The sequence below is a fragment of the Oryx dammah genome, unplaced genomic scaffold, assembly GCF_014754425.2.
Source record: "Oryx dammah isolate SB20612 unplaced genomic scaffold, SCBI_Odam_1.1 HiC_scaffold_29, whole genome shotgun sequence".
Taxonomy (NCBI): Eukaryota; Metazoa; Chordata; class Mammalia; order Artiodactyla; family Bovidae; genus Oryx; species Oryx dammah.
In genome coordinates, this window is record NW_024070213.1 from 30101135 (window position 1) to 30118446 (window position 17312).

At 37.7% G+C, this 17312-nt stretch overlaps 1 protein-coding gene across 1 annotated transcript in view; it reads right to left on the reverse strand.

Moving 5' to 3' along the window:
• Positions 1–17312, reverse strand: part of RECQL (RecQ like helicase) — a 35848-nt gene that overhangs the window by 7198 nt on the left and 11338 nt on the right. The window contains exons 3-11 of the mRNA XM_040235306.1: positions 16722–16919; positions 15694–15873; positions 9222–9328; positions 5286–5484; positions 3275–3441; positions 2141–2222; positions 912–1060; positions 707–824; positions 49–187 (exon numbers count right to left, since the gene is read on the reverse strand). Coding sequence (XP_040091240.1) covers positions 49–187; positions 707–824; positions 912–1060; positions 2141–2222; positions 3275–3441; positions 5286–5484; positions 9222–9328; positions 15694–15873; positions 16722–16919 — 1339 coding nt within the window. The remainder of the gene's footprint in view (positions 1–48; positions 188–706; positions 825–911; positions 1061–2140; positions 2223–3274; positions 3442–5285; positions 5485–9221; positions 9329–15693; positions 15874–16721; positions 16920–17312) is intronic.

The window sequence follows — 17312 nt, forward strand, 5'->3', positions numbered from 1 at the left end:
GTGCTTGTTTTTAATTGACAGAAGTGACAAAAAAAGTGTGTGGCTTACTTGTGTATGTTTTGACAGTAGGACACCATCTCATAAAGCTTTTGTTGCCCCACGTTTTCCATCACCACCATTGAGCTGATCCTGAATATGTCTCCAAAGCCATAATACAGAATGCAGTCTGCTTTCGTGTCATCTCGACCTGCAGTGGGAAGCATCTTCAGATCGCACAGCTACTTTAAAAAGTCAAACACGCAAAAATAATAAACATAAAACTTGCTGGTGATATTTCAGTCTCAATAGATCATATCTAGAAATTTCAGATAGAGATGTAGAAGTTAATTTGTAACAGCTGTCCTCAAATTTTTTAAAATATGACTGAAGAGAATTATCAACAATCAACTTTATTAACTTAAAAACCTGTTCATAAATAATCCAGTTGTTCAAATTATAAACTTGAAATAACTAATTAAAAACTCAGGAAACAAAGATGGATATCAAATTATCTTAGCAAATATAAGAAGAAATAATTGATTACACTCCAATAGAACATAAGGAAAATTTCTCCATAGGCAAATAAATATAAAACTTCAAAGGACTTCATTGTTTGTTACAAAAATACTAGCCAATAAAGAGTTAAAAATACAGTAGTAATAAATATCACTTACAGTGTTTTTAAAGCTCTTTTAAAAAATTACTTCTGGGTATGAGTTATACATACCTGCTCGGCCACTCTCTTGGTAATAATTTTCCATAGATTTACTCATTGAATGATGAATAACAAACCTCACATCTGGCTTATCAATTCCCATACCAAATGCAACTGTTGCCACAACTACCTAAAATGTATTAACATTGTATATATTAATTAAGCTAAAATATATTTAAAGGTGAATTAGGTTTTGACTAAAGATCTATTAGTTAACCTGAATTTCATTCGCTGACCATCTTCTATGAACCTTGGTCTTATCTTCTGGTTCCATATTGGCATGGTATGAACCTGCAGGAATCCCCAATTTCTGTAAACTAATTGTAACTTGCTCAGAGTCCTTCTGAGAAAAGCAATATATGATTCCTGTAGTAAAGATGTCAAATGGTTATATATATATATAGCACATTCCTGGAAATTTTTTAACTCACACACTCAAGATACTGGTAATTACAATGCATGGGGAAAAAAAGAATTATGAAAAATTCCAAGGCCCCGAACACATACTGACTTTTCAGTATAACTCAAGATTTGATCAGCAACTTGCTCTAGAACAGTAACGAGCCTGGAGCCACCAGTTTAGGTTTCCATTATCTTAGTTCTCTCTGCAACTTTATCTTCCACTACACAGTATTTCTCAAACTGATGCTTTATCCTCTACAAGATGTAAACAAGTGTGCTGTGAAAAGAGTTCCATGTGCAAATGAGTTTGGGAAGCACTGCATTGAACAAAATTAAACAGGTGTCTCTCTCTCTTGCAAGGCTGGTTAGAACTTCAAAGGTGCTGATATACCCTGTGACTCTGTGGGAAGAATAAATAACCTGCAGACTTTCTCAAGCTTATTTGACCCTGGAACTCCTTTTACCCAGGGCACCCACTAATATCTCCTGGCAATCTACAGAATAGTTTTGAAATACAACTTTTATACCAGTTCTTTGCTTTAGTAACACCCATCTATGCGTTAATCCTGGAACATGTTATACACAGTCTCAACTCCATCTACACTCATTCAGCATTTACTTTTTATATTTCTTTATACTTAACTTTACACTACATTTAACTCATTCAGCATTTACTTTTTATATTTCATTAATGTGTCCTTTATTATAAGAAAACTATATTTTATATCCCTATAGAACATCATTGCTTAGCCTTCAATCTTATACACAGTAGATACTTACTAAATATGTGCTATTGATAACATTATGTCATTAGGTCTATTCTAATGCAATTAAGTGTAAATAAGCAAATCAGTTTCATGACTCTTACAATCTGTGTCATTAGCAAATGCCCACACAATTTCTAAGATCACCCAGCAAATTAATTTTATCATGATATTTTCAAGTATGCTCTGCTGTGCATTAATCTTGTCTCAGTGATTTGCTGTAGTATTTGTTACTTTTGTAAAGTGCTCAGTCTTTATAGTTGGTTTGTTTCCATATTACCTGATTGCCCCTTGTATCTTCCATTAATGAGCTTTACAATGTCCTCAATAAAATCTTCAGTGTTTGAGGGCTTCTGCCGAACCTAAAAAAAGTTAACTTATTAAAAAGTAAATTAATGAGTGCCATTCATGTGGTTATTTACTTACAACTTTCAAGGTGCCATTCTTTCTTGGACATGGTGTTTTTTCCTGTCATTCTTTCATTCATTTCATCTGACCCTGTCACCACCTAGACTCTTCTTGATCCTTAATTTTTAATTCACCAGAGAAGAGGAGGCACAGAAGCAATGAATAACTTGTAAAGATGGAGACTTTATTTTCTGACCCTACTTTGGTAAGAACATAAACCATGGCACAAATAACTATTCAGTAAGAACTCAGAAAAATATTAAGTCTATCCTTAAAGGATTGCAAAGTAAAAACAGCTGTGAGGTTATTTAACTTTCAAGGTTATATACTACATAAAATCTAAATAGGGAGTATTAGCAAATCTTTAAGGGTATAATAATTTTGCATTATTTCATAATTAATTTTATAGAGATGTCATTAGGGTCCTTGGTTATCTTTTTCATTTTTTTGGCTATGCCATGCATCAAACCCATGTGCCCTGAACTGGAAGCAGAGTCTTAACCACAGGACCATCAAGGAAGTCCCAGGTCCCTCAATCAATGCATGCTTTCTCTCCATCCTTACACAAAAGTGTGTATGCAAATTTAACAAGGCAGTTTTTTCTACTTAACCAAGCAAAGGATTAAATAGCATAAGATATACAAAGGAAGCATTCATGAATAAATCTGTTTATACTCACCCAATTTTTTAAAAACTTTTGAACATAACTGTGACTCATGTAAACAGACATAATGAAAAAGTAAACTTTGAAAAGACTCTGATGCTGGGAAAGATTGAGGGCAGGAGGAGAAGGGGACGACAGAGGATGAGATGGTTGGATGGCATCACTGACTCAATGGACATGAATTTGGGTAGGCTCTGGGAGTTGGTGATGGACAGGGAGGCCTGGTGTGCTGCGATTCATGGGGTCGCAAAGAGTTGGACACGACTGAGCGACTGAACTGAACTGAACTGAACTGACTCTGCCGAAATCCTTCACAAAATAAACTGACATAGAATTACATACCTCATAATAGAGATTTGGTCGATTAAAAGAAGCCGTGAAAGTAAAACATTTTTCAACGCACAGTATTTTCTGAGCATCCTTCAAAACATGACTGGTCGCTGTTGCAGTCAGTCCAATTAGCGACGCATTAGGGAACTGCCGCTTCAAGATACCAAGAGCCTTATAATCTGGGGGAAAAAAAAATAGAGAGTAGCCCTCCTCCTATTCTTTCAGGAATAAAAAAAGACCAATCTTTTAGGCAGATCATCAAGATGATTGTGAGTTTATTTCCACAGCCACCTGTATCTAATCTGCCACTGCAGCCTAGCCTTTGTGACAGATGGGCTTTACTCTGCTTTTATAACTGGTTCTTCAGAAACAAGCACTCTTAGCCACAGGTGGAATGCCCTGCGAAATGTCTCCAGGAAGCTAAGCACTGGTCTACACCTGCTGGACAGCGGATTCAAGAGGTGGAGTGGAAGCAGCCACAGTGTTTAAATTATGGCAACGGATAAAAGATAAAAAGACCATCTGTCAAAACTCTTCTACGACAGACACCACCCAAGAGTGTTAAACTCAGACAAGAAAATGCTTGGTTATTATAGAACCCACTTCATGGAAACTGCTCCGGGCTCATATTTATCCTATACATCGAAATCACTAGCTATGTTGTCCTTGAGTACACCCTCAAGTAGTTCAACTATTTGAAGAAAAGTGAAAAAGAAACGTTGTAGAAATGGCTCAATGTTAAGGTCAAAGGCTACTATAACAACAGGAAGGAGAAAAGTATCTGTTTGGAAAGTTATGAAAGCCCAGAGTCCAGAAATAAACCTACATATATATAGTCAATAAACCTTCTACAAAGGAGCCAAGAATATATAATGGGGAAACAACAGTTTCTTCAATAAATGGTGCTGGGAACACTGGACGGATACATGCATAAAGAACAAAACTGGACCCCCATATGACACCATACACGAAAGGAAACTCTCAGTGAACTGAAGACTCGAATGTAAGATCTGGAACCATAAAACTCCTGGACAAAAACAAATGAGATAAGCTCCTTGACATCAGTCTTGGCAATGATTTCTTGAATCTGAGGCCAACAGCAAAAACAAAATGAAAAAAACAGGTGGGGTTGCTTCAAACTAAAACGCTTCTGTCCAGCAAAGGAAGCCATTAACATAATGAAAGACAGCACAGGGAATGGGAAAAACCATCTGCAAATCACGTATCTGATAAGAGGTTAGCTACTACACAAAACTGATAAAGAACTCATACAGCTCAACAGCAAAAAAAAAATTGATTTTCAGATTTCTTTGCATAGAACAAGTTTGAGCAATCTGATTTAGGCTAAGACTGTAAGATTATGCTGGTGGAGCAAAGAATAAGGTTACTAAAGTATACCACAGAACTATAACATTGAGGAGTTCACTGGGTGTAGATCCTAAAGCGAGTGCTGAAGATACCTAAAACGACGACTAAAAGAGACAACTGTGAAGCAGAAGCAAACTCCTCAACAGATATGAAGGAGAATCCAGAAATCAGTAAATCTTTACAGCTAAAGATGACAAAGTACAGTATATACACATTTCAAAAGATAAAGGAAACTGGACTAATAAGCACTACCATGGTGGGTGGGGATTAAAGAGATTAAAGATTCTGCCTTTTGGCTCCTCTTGTATTAAGGCAAAAAAAAATAAGTAATGATTACCTAAGAAGATAATTTTAATGGAAGCAAGGATTTGCATCATGTAAAGCTGAGTAAGAAAAGAGTCCCTAGCATCACGGAGTTTTCTAGATAGAATATACATGTGTGTGTGCACTCTGTCATGTCTGACTCTTTGTGACTCCATAAACTGTAGCTCACCAGGCTCCTCTGTCCACGGCATTCTCCAGGCAAGAATACTAAGGTGGGTTGCCATACCCTCCTCCAGGGATCCACCCAACCCAGGGATCGAACTCGTGTCTCCTGCATTGGCAGGTGGATTCTTTACCACTGCGCCACCTGAAAAGCCCACAACATACATACCAGGTCTGAAATCATGTCCCCACTGACTACAGCAATGAACTTCGTCTACAGCAATTCGGGTAAATCTCCTTGCTTCATAGGCTTTTTCTAGTCTTGACATAAACATTTTGCTTTTTGCAATTTTCTCTGGAGTCACATAAATTAGCTTTAGCTTGGAGTTTTTATTTACCATTTCAGCATGAACCCATTTCACATGCTCCTATTGAAAGGAAATATAGACACAATGATAGGAGAACTAAGCCAGCAGAATGCAATACTCAGTGGTAAATGAAGATGCTCATTACTCAGAAGCAACAGCCTTGGACTACTATAGCAGCAGATGCTTACTTCATTAAAATTAAAATGATGTCCCAGTACTGAGCTTCATGGTAGCTGTGCAAATAGCATTTTAGATATTTATTTACATTCAGACAACTGATAAAAGAATAATCAATCTCATTTGACAAAAAAGAGAACACAACAACGAATATGAAGACACTCCCAAAAGCATTTACTCCATGAAGGCATAATTCTAAATTTTTCACAATAAATGCCAACATGTAAGCTAAGTGCAGTAAGTATGGTGATAAAGACAGGTTTTATTAATTTTAATGTTATATTTGAAATCATCTCATAGATCTGATTTCATAGAACAAAATTTATTCTTGATTAGATACTTTAATGATGTTATCAAATCTATTCATAATCTACTTAGGTTTTACAAAGTATCTGATTCATTATATCAAGATTTTATAATTATGAATAATTAAAATGAGATTCTATATATCATGTATTATATATAATTAGAATACATCTTAAGAGGTAACAGCTATTTGGTCCTTAGTGCTGCTGTTTCCCATAATATTTAGTATACTGGATGTTGTATTTTTCCTTCTAATCTAATTAAGGATCAAAAGAAGTGGTGAATGTGAGAGAAACAGAAACTCAACATGCTTTCATCATCCCAGGAAAGCAGTTTGTTAACTCCTCGAGATATTCCTAGTTTTGTTAAGAAATGGCAAAGTGTATTAAATACTTCGATTGGTCTATATGTCCCAGAAATTTTAGAGGAGCAAATATCTGAGGTATTGCCTGAGAAAAGGATGCTTAGTCACTCAGTCGTGTCCAACTCTTTTCGAAACCTGTGGACTCTAGCCCGCCAGGATCCTCTGTCCACGGGATTTCCCAGGCAAGAATACTAGAGTAGGTTGCCATTTCCTCCTCCAGGGGATGTTCCCAAACCCAGCGATGGAACCCCATGTCTCCTACATTGGCAGACAGATTCTTTACCACTGAGCCTCCTACAATTTGAACTGCATGGGTGCACTTACATGCAGATTTTTTTCAGTAGTAAAGACTATAGTACCACATGATCCACAACTAGTTGAATCCCTGAATGTGGAAGGCTGACTATAAGTTAAGCACAGACTTTTGACAGTGTGGACAGTTAGGGCCCCTAATTCTCACATTGTTCAAGGGTCAACTGTACTTTCCATTATTATTACTCTCTTTTTCAATTTTAAAAAAGTGCAGTATGGCAATGTTCTCCATAGATTCATTTTGTTAAATTAGAAAGCACTTAAAATGACACAAGAGTTTAAATAAATTAAAACTATTTGGGAAAGACTAGAAGAACCAGAACTTCTTGAAGACGTGGCTGATTTCAGGTCTGGGAAGAAATACACAAAATGAGCACGATGTATCTTAGAAAAGAAACCAAAGACTCAAAAGCTAGGAGTTAGACCTAGGGGCCAAATTAAATAGACTCTCCCTACCCAAACATGGGACTACTTCAACATTAAAAAAAATAATAATAACCATGGCTGGAAAGACATCAAACATGTTAAAAATCCATAGGCTTAGAATGATACTTGAAAAAAAAAAAAAAAAGAATTTATTGTCCACCTTTGCAGAATGCTGAAAAACCAACTCTTTCCATAATACTTGAAATTTCATTTCCATAATGAAAACTGGTAAAGAAAGGGAAAGAACTTTCAATCTTCAAAGAATAAATAAGGAAAAGGTCCTTTTTTACAGAAAAAGTCTAGCTAATTTAAGAAGTGAGAATTAGAAATCACCATTTTATAACCCCCTAATTAAATAATGCTCTAAGGTAGGCAATTATTATCAGCAGCTATAGCCTGCCAGGGTCCTCTGTCCATGGAATTCTCCAGACAAGAATACTGGCATGGGTTGCCATTCCCTTCTCCAGGGGATCTTCCCAAGCCAGGGACTGAACTGGGGTCTCCTGCACTGCAGGCAGATTCTTTACCATCTGAGCCATCAGGGAAGCCCCCAAAAAGAGAAAGAACTTTCAATCTGCAAAGAGTTAATAAGAAAAAAGTTCTTTTTTACAGGAAAAATCTAGCTAATTTAAGAAGTGAGAATTAGAAATCACCATCTTATAACCCGGTAATTAAATAACATTCTAAGGGGGGCAATTATTATCAGTGGCTACTAAAAGCCATTAAATGAAAAGCTGATCGAGAACTTGATAATTATAGAGCAGGCAGACATAAGGTGACCCCACTGATCAAACTAATATCACACAAAAAAATAATAACCAGGCGTTAAATACCTCCTGAGTGATACCAGGAGTAAGTATACTCTTACAGCAAAAAAAAAAAAAAAAAAGCCCAAATTCAGTCAACTTTTAGACTAAAAGTAACAAGTGGAATAACATCACAAGGATACAATCAGGAAGAGACAGAATATAGGAAACTTAAGGACCACACACACACACACAAAAAAAAAAAAAACACAAGAAACCTAAACAATAATTGCACAGGAAACAAACAAGAAATAAAAGGAACCTATGGAAATATCAACCAATACAGCATAATGCGTGAATCTGGACCATGATTTTAAACAGGTAATAACATTTGATGAGACAGAAATCTGAGTATTTTTATTTAATGGTTTTAAAGAACTAATACTAAATTTTTAGATGTGATAATGGCATTTAGTTATATTTTTTAGTTATTTTTTTTAAATGTTAGAGATGCATACTGAAGAAGTTACAACTGAAACGGTATGATGTCTGGGACTTGTCTCAAATAAATAAACCAAGGGTGGGCAGGGAGGGAAATTGGGGGTATACAGATGAAAAAAAAACTGGCCATATGTTGATCACTGTTAAAGCTACTTAATAGTTTTTATACTATTCTATTTCTGTATATTTTGAAATTTTTTAATAATATGTTTTTTAAAAAAGAACACCTGGGAAATGCTTTATTGTACAGATAAAGGTAAGAGAGTCCATTTCCATAGAAGAAATTCTACAAGGTTGGGTATCTTGTTTCTAATTCATTTTTTGCATTTAATTATATCCCATGATCAGAAATTCTTTCTCACTGTTTTAGAATGGATACTATGAAACTAGTCAGCAAACTTCCGGTAAAGTGCTAGATAGTAAACATTAGGTGTTGTAGTCCATATCACAACTACTCAACTCTGTCATGTGTGAAAACAATCAGAGGCTACACATAAAAGAACCAGCATGGTTCTGTTCCAATAAAACTTTATTTATGGTCACTGAAATCTGAATCTCATATAATTTTCACACTTCACAAAATTTCACACTTTTAATCTTCACACTTCACTATTCTTCTTTTATTTTTTTGCCATGCCATACAGCATGCAAGGTCTTGGTTCCCAAATCAGGGATCAAAACTGTGCCTTCTGCAGCGGAAGTGTAGCGTCTTAACCACTGGGACTGCCAGGAAAATTCCACTGCTGATTCTTTTTTTAACCATTTAAAACTATAGAAACTAATCTGAGCTCACACACCATACAAAATAAGTAGTGGGCTAGCCTGATCTATAAGTGGTGATTTTTGATTCCAACATAAAATTACCAGTTTTCTCTTTTATAAGCAACTCAATTGTAGCTAAGGTTCCTACTTCACTGAAGAGTATAAATTAAAAATAAAATACAACAAAAGCCACAGGAGCATACCTTAGAACTAGAAGCATTTAACATGGTAGCTGAAATTCCTAATTGTTTCAAAACCATTAACTGGTCTTCCATAAGGGAGATCAGTGGGCAAATCACAAGGGTAAAACCTAAAAAAGAAAGAAATCCACCTTAAATTTCATACCACCACCAGAGTAAGTTTCAACCATTTACCTTCTTTATTATAACTTGAGAAATCTATATGTAGGTCAGGAAGCAACAGTTAGAAGTGGACATGGAACAACAGACTGGTTCCAAATAGGGAGAGGAGTACATCAAGGCTGTTTATTGTTACCCTGCTTATTTAACTTATATGCAGAGTACATCATGAGAAATGCTGGGCTGGATAAAGCACAAGCTGGAATCAAGATTGCTGGGAGAAATATCAGTAACCTCAGATATGTGGATGACACCATCCATATGGCAGAAAGTGAAGAACTAAAGAGCCTCTTGATGAAAGTGAAAGAGGAGAGTGAAAAAGTTGGCTTAAAACTCAACATTCAGAAAACTAAGATCATGGCATCTGGTCCCATCGCTTCATGGCAAATAGATGGGGAAACAGTGGAAACAGTGACAGACTTTATTTTGCGGGGCTCCAAAATCACTGCAGATGGTGACTGCAGCCATGAAATTAAAAGACACTGGCACCTTGGAAGAAAAGCTATGACCAATCTAGACAGCATATTAAAAAGCAGAGACATTACTTTGTCAACAAAGGTCCATCTAATCAAAGCTATGGTTTTTCCAGTAGTCATGTATGGATGTGAGAGCTGGACTATAAAGAAAGCTGGGCGCCGAAGAATTGATGCTTTTGAACTGTGATGTTGGAGAAGACTCTTGAGAGTCTCTTGGACAGTGAGGAAATCCAACTAGTCCATCCTGAAGGAAATCAGTCCTGAATATTCATTGGAAGGACTAATGCTGAAGCTAAAACTCCAATACTTTGGCCACCTGATGCAATGAACTGACTCATTGGAAAAAACCCTGATGCTGGGAAAGACTGAAGGCAGGAGGAAAAGGTGATGAAAGAGGGTGAGATGGTTGGAGGGCATCACTGACTCAATGGACATGAGTTTGGGTAAACTCCGCAAGTTGGTGATGGACAGGGAGGCCTGGAGTGCTGCAGTCCATGGGGTCGCAAAGAGTCGGACACAACTGAGAGACTGAACTGAACTGACTCTAACTTGTGGCCCTGCTCACCAATTCAGACTGATTTTCAAAGCAGCTTTAGCAATATACCACCTATTTCTTACCTTCATTATTACAGGAAGTAAATATGAATAAATGATAAGCCAAACAGACATAAGATTATACAGAAAACTCTCACCTTATCCAGTCCTATAAAAACATAGAGAGATATTATCATTTAGAACTTACTACCATTCTTGACAATCAGTATTGGTAACCTCAGTAAAATTACATAAATCAAGTCATATACTATCCAGTTACATCAGAAAAAAGTTATTCCAAAGCTTTCCAAAATTTTGTTGTACAGGAGAAACTAACACAACAAAGTAAAGCAATTATACTCCAATAAAAAGAAACAATGAAAAAAGTTCTGTGATAAGCTACAACAGAGTATTAAAAAAGGATGTGTGTATGTGTATATATTATATTCACATATAAAAGTGGATCACTTTGCTGTACAGTGGAAAATAACAACACTGTAAATCAACTATACTTCACTAAAAAAAAAGCTTTCCAGGGACTTCCCTGGTGGTCCAGTGGTTGAGACTGTGCTCCCAATGCAGGGGCCCCAGGTTTGAGCCCTGGTCAGGGCAATAGAACCCATATGGCACAACTAATGATCCTGCATGCTGCAACTAAAAAAAAAAAAAAAAAATCCCACATACTACAGCTAAGACCAGCACAGCCAAACAAATAAATAATTTTCTTTAAAAAAAAAAAAAGCTTTCCAAAGCAAACATAGCACCTTGTATCATTGAGAATGATAGTTACATGAGTATCTGTCCACTTACTACACAAGATTAATTCAGTCTGAGCAGAAACCAGTTAAGAGTTTATTGACTGACTCAAGTTCTGGTAATAAATCCCCTTTCTGTGAGAACTGAAATTGTTCACAGCTAAGAAAGCTATTTAGATTGCTAAAATCTTGTGGTCTTAGATTTCCATAGTTTGTTCCTTAAAACAACCTGGGGCAGAGAGCAGACCAGTTTCAAAAATATATTCAGATTAAGACATTATCATGGATTTCACCCTCTCAACTAGTCCTCTCTGCTGTATTCTCACTTTCTCCCTCTTTACTGGTACCTTCTCATTGTATTTAAATATGGTCAGTTCAGTTCAGTCATGTCAGACTCTGCGACCCCATGGACTGCAGCATGCCAGGCTTCCTTGTCCATTACCAACTTCCGGAGCTTGCTCAAATTCATGTCAATCAAGTCAGTGATGCCATCCCACCATCTCATCTGTCATCCCCTTCTCCTCCCACCTTCAATATTTCCCAGCATCAGGGTCTTTTCAAATGAGTCAGCTCTTCCCATCAGGTAGCCAAAGGATTGGAGTTTCAGCTTCAGCATCAGTCCTTCCAATGAATATTCAGGACTGATTTCCTTCAGGATTGACTGGTTTGAACTCCTTGCAGTCCATGGAACTCTCAAGAGTCTTCTCCAACACCACAGTTCAAAAGCATCAGCTCTTCAAATACAGAGACTTGATCAAATATGGTCAAGTCTCTCTGAAACTTAAATAATGGACACCTGATTCAGGGCCCCTTGGCTTTCTCCCTTCATAGCAATTCTCTCCCTAGACTGTCTCTTTCACTGGCTCCTCTTCCTCACTCCTACTCACTCCCAAACAATTGCTATTTGGTTTCCACCCATCCATTTTGCTGAAGCTGCTCTTGCCAAGGTTATAGATGAGTCCCATGTTACTAAATCCACTGGAACTTCCATGTCTTTATTTTATTTGACCTTGTGCCAACAGTTATCACTATTAACCACTCCCTACTTGAAGTTCCCTTCTCTGGGCTTCTAATAACACCAGTCTCCAGACTGTCCTCCTCCACTCTGCTACTCTATCTCAGCCTTCTCTGCAGGCCCGCATTCTCTGTTTACCCCTAAACTCTTGGTGTTCTGCTTTCTGTTCTGGGCCCTCTTCTCTCACACTGCTCTGGATGATACAATTCACTACAATAGCCATCTCCACACTAAGAGCCTCAGACTCAGCAACCTCAGATCTTTCAGACCCAACCTTTCCTCAAAGTCAAAAGACAATTCTACCTGCATGTCTTGCAGGCATCATTAATTCAACAGACCCCAGATTAAATTCATCACCTTCCCTCTCTCCATTTCCAAATAAGTTCTTTCTCCAATATACTCTATTTCAGCAAGTAACTTCACCCCATCTGTCCCAGCCTGAAATCTGGACAACTGAACTATCTCTTCTCCTAGGCCTGTATCTAATGAGCACTAAGTCCTACCCAACCTATCTGCTAAATATTTCTGGAATTCCTCCATCTGCTGGAAGTATCCTTCTGACAAGTTTCTCACCTGTTTAAGACCCTTCATAGCTTTCCATTCATAGAAGGAACAGTTTTTAAAATATCTTTAAAGACTCTTTCAGCAGGTCTTGCCACTCTCTCCCTGCCAAGTTACTGAATATACCAGTTTCTCACTTTATGTTGTTGCTGTTCAGTCATTACGTCATGTCTGACTCTTTGAAGACATACCAGGAGTGCTGTCCATGGACTGCAGCACACCAGGCTTCCCTGTCCCTCACTATCTCCCAAAGTTTGGCCAAGTTCCTGTCCATTGAGTCAATGATACTATCCAACTATCTCATCCTCTGCCACTCTCTTTACCTTTTGCCTTCAATCTTTCCCAGCATCAGGGTTGTTTCCAATGAGTCGACTGTTCACATCAGGTGGCCAGATCACATTAGCTGTTCACATCAGCTGAAACTAGAGTTTCAGCTCCAGCATCAGTCCTTCCAATGAATATTTGGGGTTGATTTCCTTTAGGATTTGATCTCCTTGCAGTCCAAGGAACTCTCACGAGTCTTCTCCAGTACCACAATTCGAAAGCATCAATTCTTTAGCGCTCAGCCTTCTTTATGGTCCAACTTTCACATCTGCACATGACTACTGTCAGATGAAAGACCATAGCTTTGAATATACAGATTATTGGTCAGCAAAGGAATGTCTTTGCTTTTTAATACACTGCCTAGGTTTTTCATAGCTTTCCTTCCAAGAAGCAAGTGTCTTCTAACTTCATGGCTGGAATCACCATCTGCAGTGATTTTGGAGCCCAAGAAGAGAATATCTGTCACTGCTTCCTTTTTCCCCTTCTATTTGCCATGAAGTGATGGGACCAGATGCCATGATCTTAGTTTTCTGAATGCTGAGTTGTAAGCCAGCTTTATCACTCTCCTCTTTCTCACTTCTGGGCCCTCACAAATCCTGCTCCCCTGCATGAACATTCTCCCTTCCTCCTCCTTTCTGTGCCTACTTATCCTTTAGCTTTCAGCTCAAATACTACTTCCATACACATACACACACACACACACACATACACATATATATATATATATACACAGTGGAATATTACTCAGCCATAAAAAAGGAATAAAATAATGCCATTGGCAGCAACATCAGACTAAGTGAAATAAGCCAAAGACAAATGTCATATGATATCAGTTATATGGAGACTTAGAAAAAATGATACAAATGAACTTATTTACAAAACAGAAATAGACTCACAGACATAGAAAACAAACTTAAGGTTACCAAAGGAGAAAGGGTAGTAGAGAGATACATTAGGAGTTTAGGATTAAAACATACACAGCACTATCTATAAAACAGATAGCCAACAAGGACCTACTGTATAGCACAGGAAACTATACTCAGTATTTTAAAATAACCTTAAGGGAAAAGAATCTGAAAAAGAATATACATACATATTTATGTATTACTCAATCGCTTTGCTGTACACCTGAAATTAACTCATTGTAAATCAACTATATTTCAATGAAAAAAATAAAATAAAATAAAAAAATTCCACTTCCTCAGGACAGCCTTCCCTAAAACCCCTAGACCAGATCTTTGCACTGACTTCAGTTCAGTTCAATTCAGTCGCTCAGTCGTGTCTGACTCTGCAACCCCATGAATTGCAGCACACCAGGCCTCCCTGTCCATCACCAACTCCCAGAGTTCACTTAAACTCATGTCCATCAAGTCGGTGATGTCATCCAGCCATCTCATCCTCTGTCGTCCCCTTCTCCTCCTGCCTCCAATCCCTCCCAGCATCAAGGCCTTTTCCCATGAGTCAACTCTTCACATGAGGTGGCCAAAGTACTGGAGTTTTAGCTTTAGCCTCAGTCCTTCCAATGAACACCTAGGACTGATCTCCTTTAGAATGGACTGGTTGGATCTCCTTGCAGTCCAAGGGACTCTCAAGAGTCTTCTCCAACACCACAGTTCAAAACCATCAATTCTTCAGCAGTCAGCCTTCTTCACAGTCCAATTCTCACATCCATACATGACTACTGGAAAAACCATAGCCTTGACTGGACAGACCTTTGTTGGCAAAGTAATGTCTCTGCTTTTTAATGTGTTATCTAGGTTGGTCATAGCTTTTCTTCCAAGGAATATGCGTTTTTTAATTTCATGGCTACAGTCACCATCTGCAGTGATTTTGGAGCCCCCAAAAATACAGTCTGACACTGTTTCCATTGTTTCCCCATCTATTTGGCATGAAGTGATGGGACTAGATGCCATGATCTTAGTTTTCTGAATGTTGAGCTTTAAGCCAACTTTTTCACTCTCCTCTTTCACTTTCATCAAGAGGCTCTTTACTTCCTCTGTCCCCTCAGTGGTCCTCAAACAGCAGCATCAGTGTCACCTGAGAGCCTATTAGAAATGCAAGATCTGGGTCTCATAGTAAATCAGAACCTGCGTGTTGATCAGATCACCAGCTGGTTGTTATGCACATTAAAGTGTGAGAAAGCACCGCCGGACACTGTGAGTCCTCTAAAAAGCAAGGACCACATACATTTGCTGACTCCAGTATCTTCAGGGTCTAAGACCACAGCTGACACTCCACAAAGACATGGGGCTCGATTCCAAGCCTAATGATTCCTTTCCTAGGGCTTTTTCTCCTACAACATGCTTTTCAAGGATGTTTCAGGAATCACATAAAAGAATGAACTACTCTCAGCCTTTAACATATCCTCTCTAAGTGACTTAAATATCTGTTCATACATGCGCTCAGTTGTCTACAACTGTGTACAACCCCATGGACTGTAGCCCTCCAGGCTCCTCTGTCCATGGAATTTTCCAGGCAAGAATCTGGAGTGGGTTGCCAGTTCCTTCTCCATTAACTGTCTATTAGTGGAGAGACAAACAAAAAATGCACTTTATTTTGGCAAATACACAGAAATATTTTTTTAAGACTTAAAAATATATTCATAGAAATGATGTTTCTTCACCTTAGAATTAATGTTTATTAATACCCACCATCTGAACACAATGCTGGTAACTGGTAGCATAAGCTCTTTCCCCCTCCTGTAGGCATAACGAGAAATACCTCCTTTCCAGACATTGTGACGTTAATAGTTTCGAGCTGAAGTGGCCTGAACTTCTGAAGTTTAAAGACATTTTGTAGAACATCTTTAACTTTACCAGACCATGGAAAATCTAGAAAGAGAATAACAAGTTAAGTAGAACTATTTAGGATTATAAATGAGACACAAATGTGAATGGCTGCTTCTATAATAGAGAAGAATCAGATCAATATATATAAGACTTTTAATACTGTGGATAATTTAATTTTTATAATAATAATTTTGAGATCAGTTTAACTCACGAAGCTAGGCAAAAGCAAATTTAATGATATATCATAAGAAAAAGTATATCAGAATAAAATGACAGCATTTGCCAGTGAGAAATAAACTACAGAGGAGAAAGGTGCTTGGTCAAGTATCTGATAAATAGTCTGAATGTCGGTCAGGGAATTCACAGTATCAGAAACCGCAAATACCATGAACCAAAGTTAACAATTATATTGACTTTCTGATGTCAATATCTTGTTTAAAAAGTGGACAACAAAGCCCAGAAAGTACTGCAATTCTGTCAAGAGTTACAGTATTCTAAATTAATGATAAACAAGATGTTTGGCAAGATCCTCAGTCAAGGAAGATTTGTTCACTAGGGCCGGAGAATGAACTAGACTTTGATGAGGAGTTTGAATTTTTTTCTTGTTTAATTTCTTCTCATTACAACCGAGAAAATTGAGTTAAATAAATATCTTTCTCCAAGCAAATATGTTTCCAATATGTCAGAAACATTTGGTCTGAATAATAAAGGCTTTCATTTTAAAAGGACATGGGTAAAAGATGGTCTGCCTACTAGTTCCCTTGCCACTTAAGGAATGGTCAGTTTCACTTCTAAACCATTGAAAAGCACTGACCCAGAACAATGATTCAACTCCAGTTCAAAGAAACGAGAGGAGACAAAACTAGCAAAGAAAAAAAAAGAGAGCCCACCTTCTTTATTCCAAGAGGCAGGTGAAGAATCACATTCACTGCTCTCCCCAGCGTCGGAATCCTCTAAACCCAGCTTTATTCTCTTCGTTAGCACATTTTTTTTCTGAATGAGCTCCTGCTGCCTTTCCAGAAGTTCCTGGATTTGAATGTCTACTGCATGTAGCTCACTCGTTATAGAATCCAGTTCCTCAGTCAGAGCTACAAGGGAAGAAAAAAGATACGATGACCAGACAGAATTAATCACAATTTTAGGTTTCCTTATGATTGATTTTCTTGGTCTTCCTCACCATCAACTGTATAAACTTGGAGTAGTCTAGAAAAGTGGTTAAGTGCACGTTTTGGAGCCACTCTGACAGGAGGTGTATCTCAGGTCTTCTCACTGGCTAAGCGACCTCAGGCTAAGTACCTTATACTTAACTGAGCCTCAAAATCCCTACCTGTAAAGTGGGGATAATACCTAGCTTTCACAGTATTGCTATAAAAAATTAAATGAGACAGAATTTTGAAAGTTCTTAACACAGTATCTGGTACACAGTTAAGCATTTAATAAGTAACAATTATTAATTTTACTATGGTGTGCTTCCCTGGTGG